Source organism: Salvelinus namaycush, chromosome 5 (genome assembly GCF_016432855.1).
Source record: "Salvelinus namaycush isolate Seneca chromosome 5, SaNama_1.0, whole genome shotgun sequence".
NCBI classification, from domain to species: Eukaryota; Metazoa; Chordata; class Actinopteri; order Salmoniformes; family Salmonidae; genus Salvelinus; species Salvelinus namaycush.
Window position 1 is genome coordinate 46,638,294 of NC_052311.1, and position 18,450 is coordinate 46,656,743.

An 18,450-nucleotide genomic window follows, 5' to 3' on the forward strand; every position below is an offset into this window, starting at 1 on the left:
CAATTGTCATTAAAAGCTCTGTCACTTGTCAGACAAACCTCCCTCAGTTGTGGGTGGGTTACTGTGTCCCTCTATGTCTCTAGTGTTGTTTTGAGCTGTCATGAAGACACCAGGGGAGCGGTTCCTTCGCTTCCCAGTCAGGATCCTCTTCATGGTGGCCTGGAACATGGAGGAGGAGAAGTAGAACGTCACAGGATCCAGGACGGTGTTGACCGTGGTCAGGAGCAGAGCGTAGAGCCGCCACTCCACGTTGTCTTGGATGATGAACCCCTGTACATGGGTGACGTTATAGGGCAGGAAGCAGACAACAAAAACAAGTAAGGTCCCCATAGCCATTCCGACGGCTCTCTTCCTTTTCTCTGCACAAAGGTTAGGGGTCCTATTGAGGATGAGGATGAAGTTCAGGTAGCAGAACACACAGACCAGCAGTGGCACGATGTATAGAACCACACACAGCTCCAAGCGCATGGGAAGCACCACCTTCAGCTGCTCCTGGGTGAAGTTGTCATAGCAGGCATAGAACTCAGATGAGGTCTGGTTCTCCACGATGTAGATGAAGCAGAGGTGGACCGAGCTGAAGACCCACACCACCAGGCTGCTCACCACTCCATACAAGGGCTTGCGGCGGAGCCTGTACTGGACAGGGAAGGCCACACACAGGTAGCGGTCAACACTGACCACCATCAGCAGGAGGGAGCTGGTGTAAATGGTGGAGAAGAAGACGAAAGAGGTAATGTTGCAGAGAGGCCTGGGGAGAGTCCATACCATGCCGGAGGCTGCCTCGTGCATCTTGAGGGGCAGGCAGAGCAGGAAGATAAGGTCGGACACAGTCAGGTTGAGCAGGAGGATGTCTGTAGGAGTGGGCTTTTTGCGGATCTTGACGCTGAAGGCGTAGAGTGCCAGGATGTTGCCAGGCAGGCCCATCAGGAAGGTGAGGATGTAGACAGACAGAATCAACCCACTCCTCACCACCATGGCTTCCAACTGAGGACGAGCAGAGAATGACAGCAACTATTATCTATATTTGATCATATAGCACACAGTTTTGGCTGAAAAATGGTCAACTCTAAATTAAGATCAACCATTATCTCAAATGATGATGTAATGGATGCAGCTTGCTGAAGAAATGTTGAAATGAAAATGAAACCATCCATGAAATCAGCTCCTATTCCATTTTTTATAGTTCAAACCCAAGCTCCGCCATGTCGAAACAAAAGCATCATGGTATAATGTAGATTGTTTAGATTGTTTTTTGAGATTGATTGTATCAGCTCCCATTATTAGGCTATTTAACTACATACATTGGCAGTGCGCTGTCAGGACCAAGGCTTAAATAACAATAATGAACAGCCATTGAAGTATTACTCACGCTATCAACAGTTCATCAAACAGAGGATATGGTGGATAGTCCAAGGCTGTCTGCTACACAGGCTTCACAGAAAGTTATTTGTGCAGATTAAAGTTACTTCTCTCCTCAGCTCGGTTGGGGAGGACTGTCCACCTCTTTCTAATTACATGCTCCTAATTTTACTTGAAAAAATGTTCTCTCTAGCTCATTTTATCAGAACAAGTAAGCAGCCAATGAATGGGTGGTTTGTATATAATGAGATAAGCAACGGTGTAATAAACCAAGTGTAACAGCCATCACTGGGCCTAAATCATTGAAGTTTTGCATAACTGTCACCATAAGGTGTCCCTTTGACTAGGGGGTTAATTAAGGTGCTACACTCTTAGAAAAAAGGGTTCCAAAAGGGTTCTTCAGCTGTCCCCATAGGGGAACCCTTTTTGGTTCCAGTTAGAACCCTTTTGTGTCACGCGGAGCGGAACAGGTGAACACAAGAGTAGACTCAGACGAGGAGACTGGGATGAGGTAACCAAGGTATTTATTAAAACACACGGGGAAGATTGAGGGCAGGCCAGGGGAAGCTCAGGCGGGTTGCAGTAAAACAGGTGTGGAGGCTGAGGCTGGAGCGAGACGTGTTGGGACAGGGTAAGCAGATCCGGAGGGGAATCCAAGGGAGCCGTAGAGTGGGGGATCCAGGACAGAGTAGCAGGACTAACGAGAAGTAGGACTGGAGACAGGGACCAGAGTCAGAGTGGGCAGAATTGTAGTAGAGAGGAAAACAGCGTCAGCAAGGGAAAACAGGCACAACAGGACAACAGGATCTAAAAAGGAACAAACGGCTAGAAACATAGACTGACTGAGCAGAGATTACGATCTGACAGCGTGGAAGTGGCAGGGCTGAGTATTTGTAGAGGTCTTGATTATGGAACAGGTTGCAGCTGGTGGGGATCTGCTCTGACTCCAGCACACCTGTCTCTGCCCACACAATCACACACACACACACAGAAAGGGAAAGAGCACTGGGGGAGTGGCGGCAGGTCAAGGAGACACCGGATGAGCAGTAGAGGGCGTGGCAGGAGCAGATGTAAAATTTGGGGTTCCAGGTAGAATCCTTTTGGGTTCTATATAGAACCCTCTGTAGAAAGGGTACTACCTGGAACCCAAAAGGGTTCTACCTGGAACCAAAAGGGTACTACCAGGAACCAAAACGGGTTCTTCAAAGGGTTATCATATGTTACTTTTGGGGATTGCTGTACCTTAGGGACTCTGACATGTCAGGTTGCCTTAAAGACAAAAAACATCAATGTCAATGAGCTTGAACATTATTATTTGTTTTATGTAAAATACAGATGCACAAATGACAGTACCTTAGAGGGATATCCAAAGTGGGGAGATTAGAGCTGGCCTTTGGTCTACAGATAATGTAGAAGGGAGACATCGTTCAAAATGACACACCTAATATGGTTTAATATGTGACAACATCATCAAGAACCATACAAACCTCTCTCTGCAACGTATTCTGTGTACAAACATTACAGCTCCCCACAGAAAGACACTTCCAACTGCCAGAGCAGTCAGCATCCATGGCAGAACTGTGTTCAAATAAAGACAGGCAGAGAGCGAGAGTGAGAGCAAGAGAGAGAGAGAGTGGGGACACATGGGGAGGCAGAGGAGGAAGAATGACTGTCACTGTGTGCCGATTATAATGATATCAGAAGATAAACCACCTGAAATTCTGTACTGAATGCTTACTTACACTGTCCAGCTGAGAATTGTGTGTCAAGGGGCAGCTGCTGGATGTCAGTGGCCAGTGAGTTACTGGCTACACAGGAGACATTTGGTCGTCTTTCCACAGGCCCAGTGACATCTGCTGACACCATATTTTCTCTGTATATGGTGATGGAAGTGAACGAGGATGGGAGAGTAGGCCCCGTGTGGCTCAGTTGGTAGAGCATGGCGCTTGCAACGCCAGGGTTGTGGGTTCGATTCCCACGGGGGGCCAGTACAAAAAAAAGTATGGATGTATGTACTTGTAAGTCGCTCTGGATAAGAGCGTCTGCTAAATGACTTAAATGTAAATGTAAATGAGAGTGCTTGATCGTCAGTTGACATCCAGAAACAGCCAGGCTAACTGATTTGATCCAATATTATTTTGGACAATGCAGGAGAATGAGGTGTCTCTGCTAAGTTTGGGATAGGACATTTTGCCCTGAGTTGAATTCATTTGGATGCTTTGGCCTCCCTGTCGTCTGATCCACACATACCTGCCTGGCTGGGGGTTGCTGTCAGCAACACACTCCAGGTTGACACTATGACCTTCACTGACTGGCTATTCATCCACCATCACCTTCACACCAACAGGGGCATCTGTTCATAAAGTAGACAAACATGTATTGCGACTATGTAGTCGTTTGTTCTGTAAAATTGTAGATTTATTTAAGTGATGGCCTGTGAATGGAATAATTACACAACTGAGAACAAACAAGAAAGACCAAAAACATACATGAGATGTTAAGAATGACTGGTTGACTCTCAGTTTGGACTGTAGCGAATTGAGCTGTGCATTTCATCTCTTTTTTATGTAGTTGGCACGTTCCTCTTCCTTGTATTGTCTCAGTAGACACCCACAGCCCTCCATTTTCCTCCATGGAAGTCACTGCTGTAGAATTTACAGGCAAACGGCTCCAGTGAAGGGATGGAGGAGAGGATGGGCAGGAATGCCAGACAGTACATTTGGCCTGGAATAAGGCTCCATCCACCAATGTTTTCGTCATGGATAACACAGGAGCTTTTCTATCTGCAAGTTCGAATAAATTATTATTAGCTGGAACCAAAGGCAAACAAGGCATTACCAGTTCCCGTGACTAATGGTTTAACCCTCTGTCTGCAATTCTCATTCAGTTTTAACATAGTGCTCCAACTACCGACCACTATCACTCCTGAATACAGATGTCAAAGTAATGAAGTGCTGTTCATCTGATCACAAGTTGTTTAACGACAACAAATATTCAATCTAATACACCTCTCCATGAGTGTGCTTACTTTCAATTGTAATCCTTACGATCTGATGATGGACATTTTGTGTAGCTGACTCATCAGGGTTGATCCACACGTAGAGCTGGAGGTTATTATCTGTCCATGTCACACTCTCAACCCTCAGTGTACAGTCACCCTCTGATGCATTGCCTGGCACTGATGTACGCCCTCTAAAACTGGTCTCCACACTGGTCGGTTCCTTGCCATCATAAACCTTGGGATAGAGAACGCTATGATACCGGTACCAGATGACCCTGTGGTGGGGGGCGGTGTGACAGGACACTTCTACACAACTACCATCTACTGCCTTCACAGTATTGGGCACCTTCACCATCCAACAGTGACCAAGTGAGACAAGTGTGCACCCTGAGGAAGAAGACCTAACAAGTCAGTTTACATTGTATCAGTTATCTTTCATTACTTTGCCAGCTGTATCAAGTGGAGTTGAAATAACCTTCCCCAATTTGAGGAACTGAAGAGTTGGTTGATCCACAGAAGTACAGTGCATTTGGAAAGAATTCAGACCCCTTTACTTTTTCCACATTTTGTTACGTTATAGCTGATTTTCTAAAATGGATTCAATCGTTTTTTCCCTCATCAATCTAAGCACAATACCCCACAATAACAAAGTACATTTTGGTTTTTAGTAATCTTTGCACATTTTTATTTATTTATTTTTATATTTTTAAAATATTTTTTTATTTAAATAACGGAAATATGAGATTTCCATAAGTAGTCAGACATTTTACTCAGTACTTTGTTGAAGTGGCGGCAGGTAGCTAAGTGGTTAGAGTGTTGGACTTGTAACCGAAAGGTTGCAAGATCGAATCCCTGAGCTGACAAGGTAAAAATCTGTTGTTCTTCCCCTGAACAAGGCAGTTGACCCACTGTTCTTAGACCATCATTGAAAATAAGAATTTGTTCTTAACTGACTTGCCTTGTTAAATAAAGGTTAAAAAAAGCACCTGTGGCAGTGATTACATCCTTCTTGGGCATGAGGCTACAAGCTTGGCACACCTGTATTTGGGGAGTTTCTCCCATTCTTCTCTGCAGATTCTCTGAAGCGCTGTCAGGTTGGATAGGGAGTGTTGCTGAGCAGCTGTGTTCAAGTCTGTGCTCTGGCTGGGTCACTCTTGGCTGTGTGCTTAGGGTCGTTGTCCTGTTGGAAGGTGAACCTTTGCACCTGTCTGAGGTCCTGAGCAGGTTTTCATCAAGGATCTTTCTGTTCTTTTCTCTGTTCATCTTTCCCTCGATCCTGACTAGTCTCCCAGTCACTGCCGCTGAAAAACATCCCCATAGCATGATGCTGCCACCACCATGCTTCACCGTAGGGATGGTGCCTGGTTTCCTCCAGATGTGAAGCTTTGCATTCAGGCCAAAGAGTTCAATCTTGGTTTAATCAGACCAGAGTATCTTTTTTCTCATGGTCTGAGAGTCCTTTAGGTGCCATTTGGCAAACTCCAAGCGGGCTGTCATGTGCTTTTACTGAGGAGTGGCATCCATCTGGCCACTCTACCATAAAGGCCTGATTGTTGGAGTGCTGCAGAGATGGTTGTCCTTCTGGAAGGTTCTCCCATCTACACAGAGGAACTCTGTAACTCTGTCAGAGTGACCATCGTCACCTCCCTGACCAAGGCCCTTCTCCACAGATTGCTGAGTTTGGCCAGTCGGCCAGCTCTAGGAAGCGTCTTGGTGGTTTCAAACTTTTTCCATTTAAGAATGATGGAGGCCACTGTGTTCTAGGGGACCTTCAACGCTGCAGACGTTTTTGGTACCCTTTCCCAGATCTGTGCCTCGACACAATCCTGTCTCGGAGCTCTACGGACAATTCCTTTAACCTCATGACTTGGTTTTTGCTCTGACATGCACTGTCAACTGTGGGACCTCATACAGACAGGTGTGCCTTTCCAAATCATGTCCAATCAATTGAATTTACCACAGGTGGACGCCAATCTAGTTGTAGAAACATCTCAAGGATGATCAATGGAAACAGGATGCACCTGAGCTCAATTTCAAGTCCCATAGGAAAGGGTCTGAATACTTATGTAAATAAAGTATTTCTGTTTTTTATTTTTAATACATTTGCAAAAATGTCTAAAAACCTGTTTTCGCTTTGTCATTATGGGGTATTGTGTGTTGATTGATGAGAAAAGAAAGATTATTTTAGAATAAGGCTGTAACGTAACAAAAAGGGGAAGGGCTCTGATACTTTCTGAATGCACTGTCTTTCCCAGTGCAACAGGAAGTGTTTCATTGCAGGCCAAATGTAACTACTGAAATGAAACTGCATCTAAACCAAATTAGCTGTATGTAGCCAGTCAGCACATCTCAAACATTCTGTGCCCAGAGGTTATACTGCATGTGGTTCTGTCCTTGTCTTTCTTTATACATGAAGCACTTTCACAATAATCAGAGTGACGGGATAACAAATAATTGGGTTCCATTATAAAAGCTTCATAAGTTTCTGTAACACCAGCTGGTCCAAAGCAAAATAAGTAGCATTTACTGTACACATACAGTATTTAACATATAGTGACATTTAACTTAAAGCTAGAAAACTGAAGTCAGATAATGCACATGTTGATGCAAAAATAAAATGTTACCATGCAAACAAAAGTAATTTAATAAGATGTGTATAATGTACCTGTGAGGAATCTGAGGATGTCCATTACAGTCTGTGGTGTCTATAGTCTATTAAGGTCCCGATGTCATGTGATGGATAGGATGCTGAAGTTTATAGCTATAAAACAAACAATCAATCACCCAATCAGTTAATTAAAGGAAAACTATATTTTAGTATTTGTTTCATTAGCCCATTGTTGACATACTTGACATAATGTTTTGCTTGTCAGCAATCAAGTTTTCAAGATATGCAACTTTCAAAATACAGAAATACAGATTGCTGACAAGCAAAATATTTTGGGAATTTTCCTTTAAATCAATTAAGTACTTTTATTTAATTTAAGTTTGAATATGGATTGAGTCGCAAAAGAAATACATTCAGAATATTTAATGTTTTTGTATATTTTCTCATGAAAACATCTCACTATACTGCAGCTCTAACACTTGACTACATAGAGCAGGGCTCTTCAACCTTTACTTGCCCAGGGACCCCCTCCCAGGCAAACCAGTGACACATACATTAGGGGGGGGGGGGGGGGGGGGATGCACGTTTTGTCAAATCACCAGGCGAATGATAATGGCAAGGAGAAGCAATCAACATTTAAAATGAATAGATTTAGTTTTTTCCATTATTTTTACCGCCCCAAGTTAGAATTGGAAGAGGAAGTGTAAACTCTGACATAGTCTATTAGCTAGAAAGGTAACTCCAAACACATTTTCACAAAGAGCAGCTGTACACTTGTAGTGGTAGCCTTTTTGCGGGTGCTTTTTCAAAGCCTTTGTCAGATACTCCAGTGAGTGTAATTGACTCCAATTAGTGCAATTTGCTCAGTATTAGGAGTTTATAAATAAAGTTGACATTATTAGGAACAAGATATTCTCCTCTTTTCTACTGTATGTATGTAATTAAAATTTAGTTTATTCTGTTATTGTTTGCGATATTCATAAAAACATTAAAATAAACTAAATAAAAAATGTACAGTATTTTCGTGGACCCCCTGCAGTACCTCTGCTGACCCCTGGTTGAATACCCCTGAGATAGAGCCATGAATGCAGGGAATTTTCTTCCAATTCAAATAACTCAAGCGAACAGTAAAATCTGTTTTCAAAAAACGAATAAAACAACGACTCACGCCACAACGCGGACAGTGAAGAGACACTATGCGCACACACTCACGCATACTGACACTGATACTCCAACACATACACACACACACACAATCACTCACACACACACACAACACATACACAAAGGCATACATTCACCACACACCACAGGGCGTTGGTGGCACCTTAATTGGGGAGGACGGGCTCATGGTAATGGCTGGAACGAAATAAGTGGAATGGTATCAAATACATCAAACGTGGTTTCCATGTGTTTGATGCCATTCCATTAGCTCCGTTCCAGACATTATTATGAGCCTTCCTCCCCTCAGCAGCCTCCACTGACACACACACACTTAAACACTTACACACTCATCTCATCTGGTGCTGCTACTGTCTACATTCTATCCTGTTGCCTAGTCAATTTACCCCTACCTATATGTACATATCTACCTCAATGACCTCATACCCATGCACATCGACTCGGTAGTGTTACCCCATCTATATAGCCAAGCTATCGTTGCTCATTGTGTATTTATTCTTAGTGTTACAATTTTTTATTCTATTATTATTATCATTATTGTATTCTGCATTGTTGGGAAGGGCCTGTAAGTAAGCATTTCATTGTTAGTCTACACCTGTAGTTTACGAAGCATATTTATTTTATTTCACACACACACACACACACACACACACACACACGCACGCACGCACGCACGCACACGCACTCGCACTCGCACACACACACGCACACACACACACACACACTCTAACACACACACATTTTAATACTTAATACCAGGTTCCATGTGGCTCAGTTGGTAGAGTGTGACACTTGTAACGTCAAGGTTGTAGGTTCAATTCCCACAGGGGACCAATATGAGGAAATAATACAAATGTATGCACTCACTGCTTGAAGTTGCTATGGACATCACCCCCAGTGGATAAAAATTACATAACAAATAGGAAACTATATGTTGGGGTAGGTCCTGTGAGAAAAGGTTACTGGAAATGCATCACAGTGTACCTGGAGGCTAAAATATGATGTTATAAACCATAATCAGACAGCAGAACCATGTATGATGACCTTTGTCAACTATTGATAACACTGTTTAGAGTGTACAGATATTTACAATTCCCAAAATGGTTTGTGCAACCTCTCATTGAAATGTTGTCACAAATCCCTATAAAACTAAAGATTAACATCATGCCTTACCTTCAGAGGAGGGGGTGAGCGTCTGTCTTGGCCCTCTGTTTCTCTCACAAAGCGAAACCCACTACATCATCCTCCCCTTTGTTCTTTTCAAACAGGAAACTCACTGAGTCTGTCTGAGCCTACTTTCCAATTGGCCAAGAGTTTGTTCTATTGTTAGCTTTCAAACACACCTTTGTAATTAATTTTTTTTGTTTGTTAAATACTATTGGTGCATTCAATGATATTAGAGTAAGTTTATGAGTTTTAAATACCTTGAAAACATTAAAGGTTATACATAACGTAGGTCATCATAATGCTGTGAACAATTACATTAGGCTACAATAAAGAACAATAAGGTGGACATTTCATGTTTTTATTTGTTTTGTGGTGAAAAAAAACAGTGTTATACTTTCATTAAGAGCAAAATATCTTTGTGAAAGTACAATAGACCTACATTATATTCATGAAAAACTAGAGAAACTGCAGGTGATCCATCTCCAGTACCTTACTTATTCTGTGTCTGCCTACATTTCCCAGCACACACCTTTCTTCCTCCAGGTAGGAACCGCTAGACGCCTCCCTTCCCCCGTCCACGGACCCCTCATTCTTCTTCTTCATCCACTTCTTCTTCTTCCAAATCACACTGGAATAAAACACATCATCCCCCTCCTTCTTCGCAGTGCCTTCTCCTGGATCTATAGCAGTGTCAGCGATAGGACTGGGCAGGCTGGTTCGGTCTGTCTCAGAGATGGCTTTGGAGGAAGGCAGGGGTTTAGGACCCGGATTGGGGGCCTCTAGGTTTTGTTTGCGTCCCTGTCTCCTGGCCTGACTCGGTATCATGCTGTTGGCATATATATCTTCTTCTGGCGCAGGAGGATCCTGCAATAACATATATTTATAGACATTTAACAGACTTCATCAAAACATATAGCCCAACGTTTGTATCACAACGAAAGTTACATGAATAAATGAAGCATATAGGAGTAGTTGTTTCCTTGTTAGCCGCTCAGCACAGAATGGCCACAGGTGCGCACTCCCTCAAATCGTTTGGAGAAAATATCCTTTCTATTTCTTTCAGCTTTGTACAATTGTATTCTTCATACTATAAAATACTTTAAAATAATGCCATAGAATTCTAAGCAAATCTTGTCTGCTAAATGAACTAGTGTAGCCCACAGCCATATGGCACAGCCAGATCAGGACCTAACATAAGGACAACTCAGAGTATGCTATTCTGTTCTTCTGAAATAGACTACATTTTCTTCATATCATGTGTCTTTAGACTTGGATGGATTTATTAGACTTTTTTAAAATGTAGATGTTCCAAAGGTCTGCATCAGTGGCTTGTAGGCTATGTGTGGAAGCCAGGAGATGCTAAGTGTGTTTATGTTCATTACCGTGAGACCGGCAGTTATTTGCTTGACAATCACCCGTCTGACGAAATTTTGTGACCACCACAGCCCTAGTCAGGCCAAGAGGTTTCTGTCAAGAACTGCAACGCTGCTGGGTTTTTCATGCTCAACAGTTTAACATTTTCCTGTGCGTATCAACAATGGTCCACCACCCAAAGGACATCCAGCCAATTTGACACAACTGTGGGAAGCATTGGAGTCAACATGGGCCATTATCCCTGTGGAATGCTTTTTACACCTTTTAGAGTCCATGTCACGACAAATTGAGGCTGTTCTGAGGGCAAAGGGGTGCATCTCAATATTAGAAAAGTTTTCCTAATGTTTGCTATACTCAGTGTATAGACAGCTCTGTAAAAAAAAAAAAGTTTACATGTTTGTATTTTATTTCAGTTATAATTATGTTCACATAACACATTTTTACAAGCAATTTGACACACAAATACAGTTGATACAAAAGTTATAATACAAAACATAGGTTACATTCATCACTTAAACGCACAAAAAACTCAATCCACACAGCCCAGACAGGTGCACAAACTTTAGACTTTCAACATGACTCAATCGTCAACATATAGCAATTGGATAAGATTATTATTATGTACTCTGAAGCAAACGTTGTGTTCACTGGTAGTTCAATAGTTTTGATAGATATCATCCATGTTTGAACACATAGCCTGTGGGGAAAAAAATAAGAACGTGTTAACCTATCTTTTTACATGCTTGAGAAACCAACAGACGAGCACTACATTTAGGCCACCAAAACAGCTTCAAAAATACACTTGGTCTGAGGGCTTCAGGGGTGTGAAAGTACGTAATTGAGGTTTAGTGGTAATCACTCTCCTGTCATAACAGTGTCTGAAATATAAAAGTGTGGGTAAAAAGTATGTGGTATTTACATTTTTATCAAAAGCTGCACCAGACAAATTCTGCTTGCAGTGAGGTTACATAAAGGTTACCTTTGTGTTATCTTGTAACTTGATCTTTGAATAATTCTCGTAGTTCTTTGCAGGGTTTTGACGAGGCTTATTTGGAACAAAGTCATTTTCGTAGACTAGTGATTGGCTCTCCGGCCTTGCTTTCTCCTTGGGTATGGCCATGGGCATGGCCTTAGGCTTGGTCCTCTTAGTATTTTGCTGTGGCCTGAGGAGGAGAGGAGAATGTGGAAACGGATTATATTTCAGTACCATTTTTACTGACAAAAAAACCTCCAACCACCTTCAACAGAAACAAATGAATTTCAATGCAATATCATATGGATTTGATGATTGGTCAAAAGGTAAGATAATTAAACTCTTTTATGATTTTTTTTATTACTTTTGGGGATTGCTGTACCTTAGGGACTCTGACATGTCAGGTTGCCTTAAAGACAAAAACATCTCAATGTCAATGAGCTTGAACATTATTATTTGTTTTATGTAAAATGCAGATGCACAAATGACAGTACCTTAGAGGGATATCCAAAGTGGGGAGATTAGAGCTGGCCTTTGGTCTACAGATAATGTAGAAGGGAGACATCGTTCAAAATGACACACCTAATATGGTTTAATATGTGACAACATCATCAAGAACCATACAAACCTCTCTCTGCAACGTATTCTGTGTACAAACATTACAGCTCCCCACAGAAAGACACTTCCAACTGCCAGAGCAGTCAGCATCCATGGCAGAACTGTGTTCAAAGAAAGACAGGCAGAGAGCGAGAGTGAGAGCAAGAGAGAGAGAGAGTGGGGACACATGGGGAGGCAGAGGAGGAAGAATGACTGTCACTGTGTGCCGATTATAATGATATCAGAAGATAAACCACCTGAAATTCTGTACTGAATGCTGACTTACACTGTCCAGCTGAGAATTTTGTGTCAAGGGGCAGCTGCTGGATGTCAGTGGCCAGTGAGTTACTGGCTATGCAGGAGACATTTGGTCGTCTTTCCACAGGCCCAGTGACTTCTGCTGACACCATATTTTCTCTGTATATGGTGATGGAAGTGAAGGAGGATGGGAGAGTGCTGCTTCCGTTGATCATCCAGTGCAGAGTGGCATTAGGTCGGGCTTCTGCTCTACACACACAGCGCAGAATCCCACCCTTCAAGGAGCAAGTGGAGTCAGAGAGGATTGCTGGGGGGACTGGAGTGACAGAATGACACAAAGGTAGAAAAAAAATAATGTTTTGACACTATACATTTGTCTTCCTTCCTGTTGTGAGTGAAAAACAATGACAATAGAACTATGCTAGGGTGGGAAGGAGTCCTTTCTTCTATTTTACACCCATAATGTGTCGCTAGAATTAGCATCTCAGTGTACAAATATAATGTTAGTTCCATTGGAAACCGTGCAACCACTCATAGACACATACAATGAGATACTTACAGTTGACATCCAGAAACAGCCAGGCTGACTGATTTGATCCAATATTATTTTGGACAATGCAGGAGAATGAGGTGTCTCTGCTAATGTTGGGATAGGACATTTTGCCCTGAGTTGAATTCATTTGGATGCTTTGGCCTCCCTGTCGTCTGATCCACACATACCTGCCTGGCTGGGGGTTGCTGTCAGCAACACACTCCAGGTTGACACTATGACCTTCACTGACTGGCTGTTCATCCACCATCACCTTCACACCAACAGGGGCATCTGTTAATAAAGTAGACAAACATGTATTGCGACTATGTAGTCGTTTGTTCTGTAAAATTGTAGATTTATTTAAGTGATGGCCTGTGAATGGAATAATTACACAACTGAGAACAAACAAGAAAGACCAAAAACATACATGAGATGTTAAGAATGACTGGTTGACTCTCAGTTTGGACTGTAGCGAATTGAGCTGTGCATTTCATCTCTTTTTTATGTAGTTGGCACGTTCCTCTTCCTTGTATTGTCTCAGTAGACACCCACAGCCCTCCATTTTCCTCCATGGAAGTCACTGCTGTAGAATTTACAGGCAAACGGCTCCAGTGAAGGGATGGAGGAGAGGATGGGCAGGAATGCCAGACAGTACATTTGGCCTGGAATAAGGCTCCATCCACCAATGTTTTCGTCATGGATAACACAGGAGCTTTTCTATCTGCAAGTTCGAATAAATTATTATTAGCTGGAACCAAAGGCAAACAAGGCATTACCAGTTCCCGTGACTAATGGTTTAACCCTCTGTCTGCAATTCTCATTCAGTTTTAACATAGTGCTCCAACTACCGACCACTATCACTCCTGAATACAGATGTCAAAGTAATGAAGTGCTGTTCATCTGATCACAAGTTGTTTAACGACAACAAATATTCAATCTAATACACCTCTCCATGAGTGTGCTTACTTTCAATTGTAATCCTTACGATCTGATGATGGACATTTTGTGTAGCTGACTCATCAGGGTTGATCCACACGTAGAGCTGGAGGTTATTGTCTGTCCATGTCACACTCTCAACCCTCAGTGTACAGTCACCCTCTGATGCATTGCCTGGCACTGATGTACGCCCTCTAAAACTGGTCTCCACACTGGTCGGTTCCTTGCCATCATAAACCTTGGGATAGAGAACGCTATGATACCGGTACCAGATGACCCTGTGGTGGGGGGCGGTGTGACAGGACACTTCTACACAACTACCATCTACTGCCTTCACAGTATTGGGCACCTTCACCATCCAACAGTGACCAAGTGAGACAAGTGTGCACCCTGAGGAAGAAGACCTAACAAGTCAGTTTACATTGTATCAGTTATCTTTCATTACTTTGCCAGCTGTATCAAGTGGAGTTGAAATAACCTTCCCCAATTTGAGGAACTGAAGAGTTGGTTGATCCACAGAAGTACAGTGCATTTGGAAAGAATTCAGACCCCTTTACTTTTTCCACATTTTGTTACGTTATAGCTGATTTTCTAAAATGGATTCAATCGTTTTTTCCCTCATCAATCTAAGCACAATACCCCACAATAACAAAGTACATTTTGGTTTTTAGTAATCTTTGCACATTTTTATTTATTTATTTTTATATTTTTAAAATATTTTTTTATTTAAATAACGGAAATATGAGATTTCCATAAGTAGTCAGACATTTTACTCAGTACTTTGTTGAAGTGGCGGCAGGTAGCTAAGTGGTTAGAGTGTTGGACTTGTAACCGAAAGGTTGCAAGATCGAATCCCTGAGCTGACAAGGTAAAAATCTGTTGTTCTTCCCCTGAACAAGGCAGTTGACCCACTGTTCTTAGACCATCATTGAAAATAAGAATTTGTTCTTAACTGACTTGCCTTGTTAAATAAAGGTTAAAAAAAGCACCTGTGGCAGTGATTACATCCTTCTTGGGCATGAGGCTACAAGCTTGGCACACCTGTATTTGGGGAGTTTCTCCCATTCTTCTCTGCAGATTTTCTGAAGCGCTGTCAAGTTGGATAGGGAGTGTTGCTGAGCAGCTGTGTTCAAGTCTGTGCTCTGGCTGTGCCACTCTTGGCTGTGTGCTTAGGGTCGTTGTCCTGTTGGAAGGGGAACCTTTGCACCTGTCTGAGGTCCTGAGCAGGTTTTCATCAAGGATCTCTCTGTTCATCTTTCCCTCGATCCTGACTAGTCTCCCAGTCACTGCCGCTGAAAAACATCCCCATAGCATGATGCTGCCACCACCATGCTTCACCGTAGGGATGGTGCCTGGTTTCCTCCAGATGTGAAGCTTTGCATTCAGGCCAAAGAGTTCAATCTTGGTTTAATCAGACCAGAGTATCTTGTTTCTCATGGTCTGAGAGTTCTTTAGGTGCCATTTGGCAAACTCCAAGCGGGCTGTCATGTGCTTTTACTGAGGAGTGGCATCCATCTGGCCACTCTACCATAAAGGCCTGATTGTTGGAGTGCTGCAGAGATGGTTGTCCTTCTGGAAGGTTCTCCCATCTACACAGAGGAACTCTGTAACTCTATCAGAGTGACCATCGTCACCTCCCTGACCAAGGCCCTTCTCCACAGATTGCTGAGTTTGGCCAGTCGGCCAGCTCTAGGAAGCGTCTTGGTGGTTTCAAACTTTTTCCATTTAAGAATGATGGAGGCCACTGTGTTCTAGGGGACCTTCAACGCTGCAGACATTTTTGGTACCCTTTCCCAGATCTGTGCCTCGACACAATCCTGTCTCGGAGCTCTACGGACAATTCCTTTAACCTCATGACTTGATTTTTGCTCTGACATGCACTGTCAACTGTGGGACCTCATACAGACAGGTGTGCCTTTCCAAATCATGTCCAATCAATTGAATTTACCACAGGTGGACGCCAATCTAGTTGTAGAAACATCTCAAGGATGATCAATGGAAACAGGATGCACCTGAGCTCAATTTCAAGTCCCATAGGAAAGGGTCTGAATACTTATGTAAATAAAGTATTTCTGTTTTTTATTTTTAATACATTTGCAAAAATGTCTAAAAACCTGTTTTCGCTTTGTCATTATGGGGTATTGTGTGTTGATTGATGAGAAAAGAAACATTATTTTAGAATAAGGCTGTAACGTAACAAAAAGGGGAAGGGCTCTGATACTTTCTGAATGCACTGTCTTTCCCAGTGCAACAGAAAGTGTTTCATTGCAGGCCAAATGTAACTACTGAAATGAAACTGCATCTAAACCAAATTAGCTGTATGTAGTCAGTCAGCACATCTCAAACATTCTGTGCCCAGAGGTTATACTGCATGTGGTTCTGTCCTTGTCTTTCTTTATACATGAAGCACTTTCACAATAATCAGAGTGACGGGATAACAAATAATTGGGTTCCATTATAAAAGCTTCATAAGTTTCTGTAGCACCAGCTGGTCCAAAGCAAAATAAGTAGCATTTACTGTACACATACAGTATTTAACATATAGTGACATTTAACTTAAAGCTAGAAAACTGAAGTCAGATAATGCACATGTTGATGCAAAAATAAAATGTTACCATGCAAACAAAAGTCATTTAATAAGATGTGTATAATGTACCTGTGAGGAATCTGAGGATGTCCATTACAGTCTGTGGTGTCTATAGTCTATTAAGGTCCCGATGTCATGTGATGGATAGGATGCTGAGGTTTATAGCTATAAAACAAACAATCAATCACCCAATCAGTTAATTAAAGGAAAACTCTATTTTAGTATTTGTTTCATTAGCCCATTGTTGACATACTTGACATAATGTTTTGCTTGTCAGCAATCAAGTTTTCAAGATATGCAACTTTCAAAATACAGAAATACAGATTGCTGACAAGCAAAATATTTTGGGAATTTTCCTTTAAATCAATTAAGTACTTTTATTTAATTTAAGTTTGAATATGGATTGAGTCGCAAAAGAAATACATTCAGAATATTTAATGTTTTTGTATATTTTCTCATGAAAACATCTCACTATACTGCAGCTCTAACACTTGACTACATAGAGCAGGGCTCTTCAACCTTTACTTGCCCAGGGACCCCCTCCCAGGCAAACCAGTGACACATACATTAGGGGGGGGGGGGGGGGGGGGATGCACGTTTTGTCAAATCACCAGGCGAATGATAATGGCAAGGAGAAGCAATCAACATTTAAAATGAATAGATTTAGTTTTTTCCATTATTTTTACCGCCCCAAGTTAGAATTGGAAGAGGAAGTGTAAACTCTGACATAGTCTATTAGCTAGAAAGGTAACTCCAAACACATTTTCACAAAGAGCAGCTGTACACTTGTAGTGGTAGCCTTTTTGCGGGTGCTTTTTCAAAGCCTTTGTCAGATACTCCAGTGAGTGTAATTGACTCCAATTAGTGCAATTTGCTCAGTATTAGGAGTTTATAAATAAAGTTGACATTATTAGGAACAAGATATTCTCCTCTTTTCTACTGTATGTATGTAATTAAAATTTAGTTTATTCTGTTATTGTTTGCGATATTCATAAAAACATTAAAATAAACTAAATAAAAAATGTACAGTATTTTCGTGGACCCCCTGCAGTACCTCTGCTGACCCCTGGTTGAATACCCCTGAGATAGAGCCATGAATGCAGGGAATTTTCTTCCAATTCAAATAACTCAAGCGAACAGTAAAATCTGTTTTCAAAAAACAAATAAAACAACGACTCACGCCACAACGCGGACAGTGAAGAGACACTATGCGCACACACTCACGCATACTGACACTGATACTCCAACACATACACACACACAATCACTCACACACACACAACACGTACACACAGGCATACATTCACCACACACCACAGGGCGTTGGTGGCACCTTAATTGGGGAGGACGGGCTCATGGTAATGGCTGGAACGAAATAAGTGGAATGGTATCAAATACATCAAACGTGGTTTCCATGTGTTTGATGCCATTCCATTAGCTCCGTTCCAGACATTATTATGAGCCTTCCTCCCCTCAGCAGCCTCCACTGACACACACACACTTAAACACTTACACACTCATCTCATCCGGTGCTGCTACTGTCTACATTCTATCCTGTTGCCTAGTCAATTTACCCCTACCTATATGTACATATCTACCTCAATGACCTCATACCCATGCACATCGACTCGGTAGTGTTACCCCATCTATATAGCCAAGCTATCGTTGCTCATTGTGTATTTATTCTTAGTGTTACAATTTTTTATTCTATTATTATTATCATTATTGTATTCTGCATTGTTGGGAAGGGCCTGTAAGTAAGCATTTCATTGTTAGTCTACACCTGTAGTTTACGAAGCATATTTATTTTATTTCACACACACACACACACACACACACACACACACACACACACACACACACACACACACACACA

The 18,450-nt window shown here is 42.0% G+C and overlaps 1 protein-coding gene across 1 annotated transcript; it reads right to left on the bottom strand.

Moving 5' to 3' along the window:
* Positions 1-21: 21 nt before the first annotated feature.
* On the bottom strand, positions 22-10,142 carry LOC120047137 (free fatty acid receptor 2-like). Its single transcript, XM_038992673.1, has 3 exons — positions 9,847-10,142; positions 4,407-4,635; positions 22-984 (listed from the first exon to the last, which is right to left on the bottom strand). The coding sequence occupies exons 1-3, from the start codon at positions 10,140-10,142 to the stop codon at positions 22-24; spliced, it is 1,488 nt and encodes a 495-aa protein (XP_038848601.1).
* Positions 10,143-18,450: the final 8,308 nt, after the last annotated feature.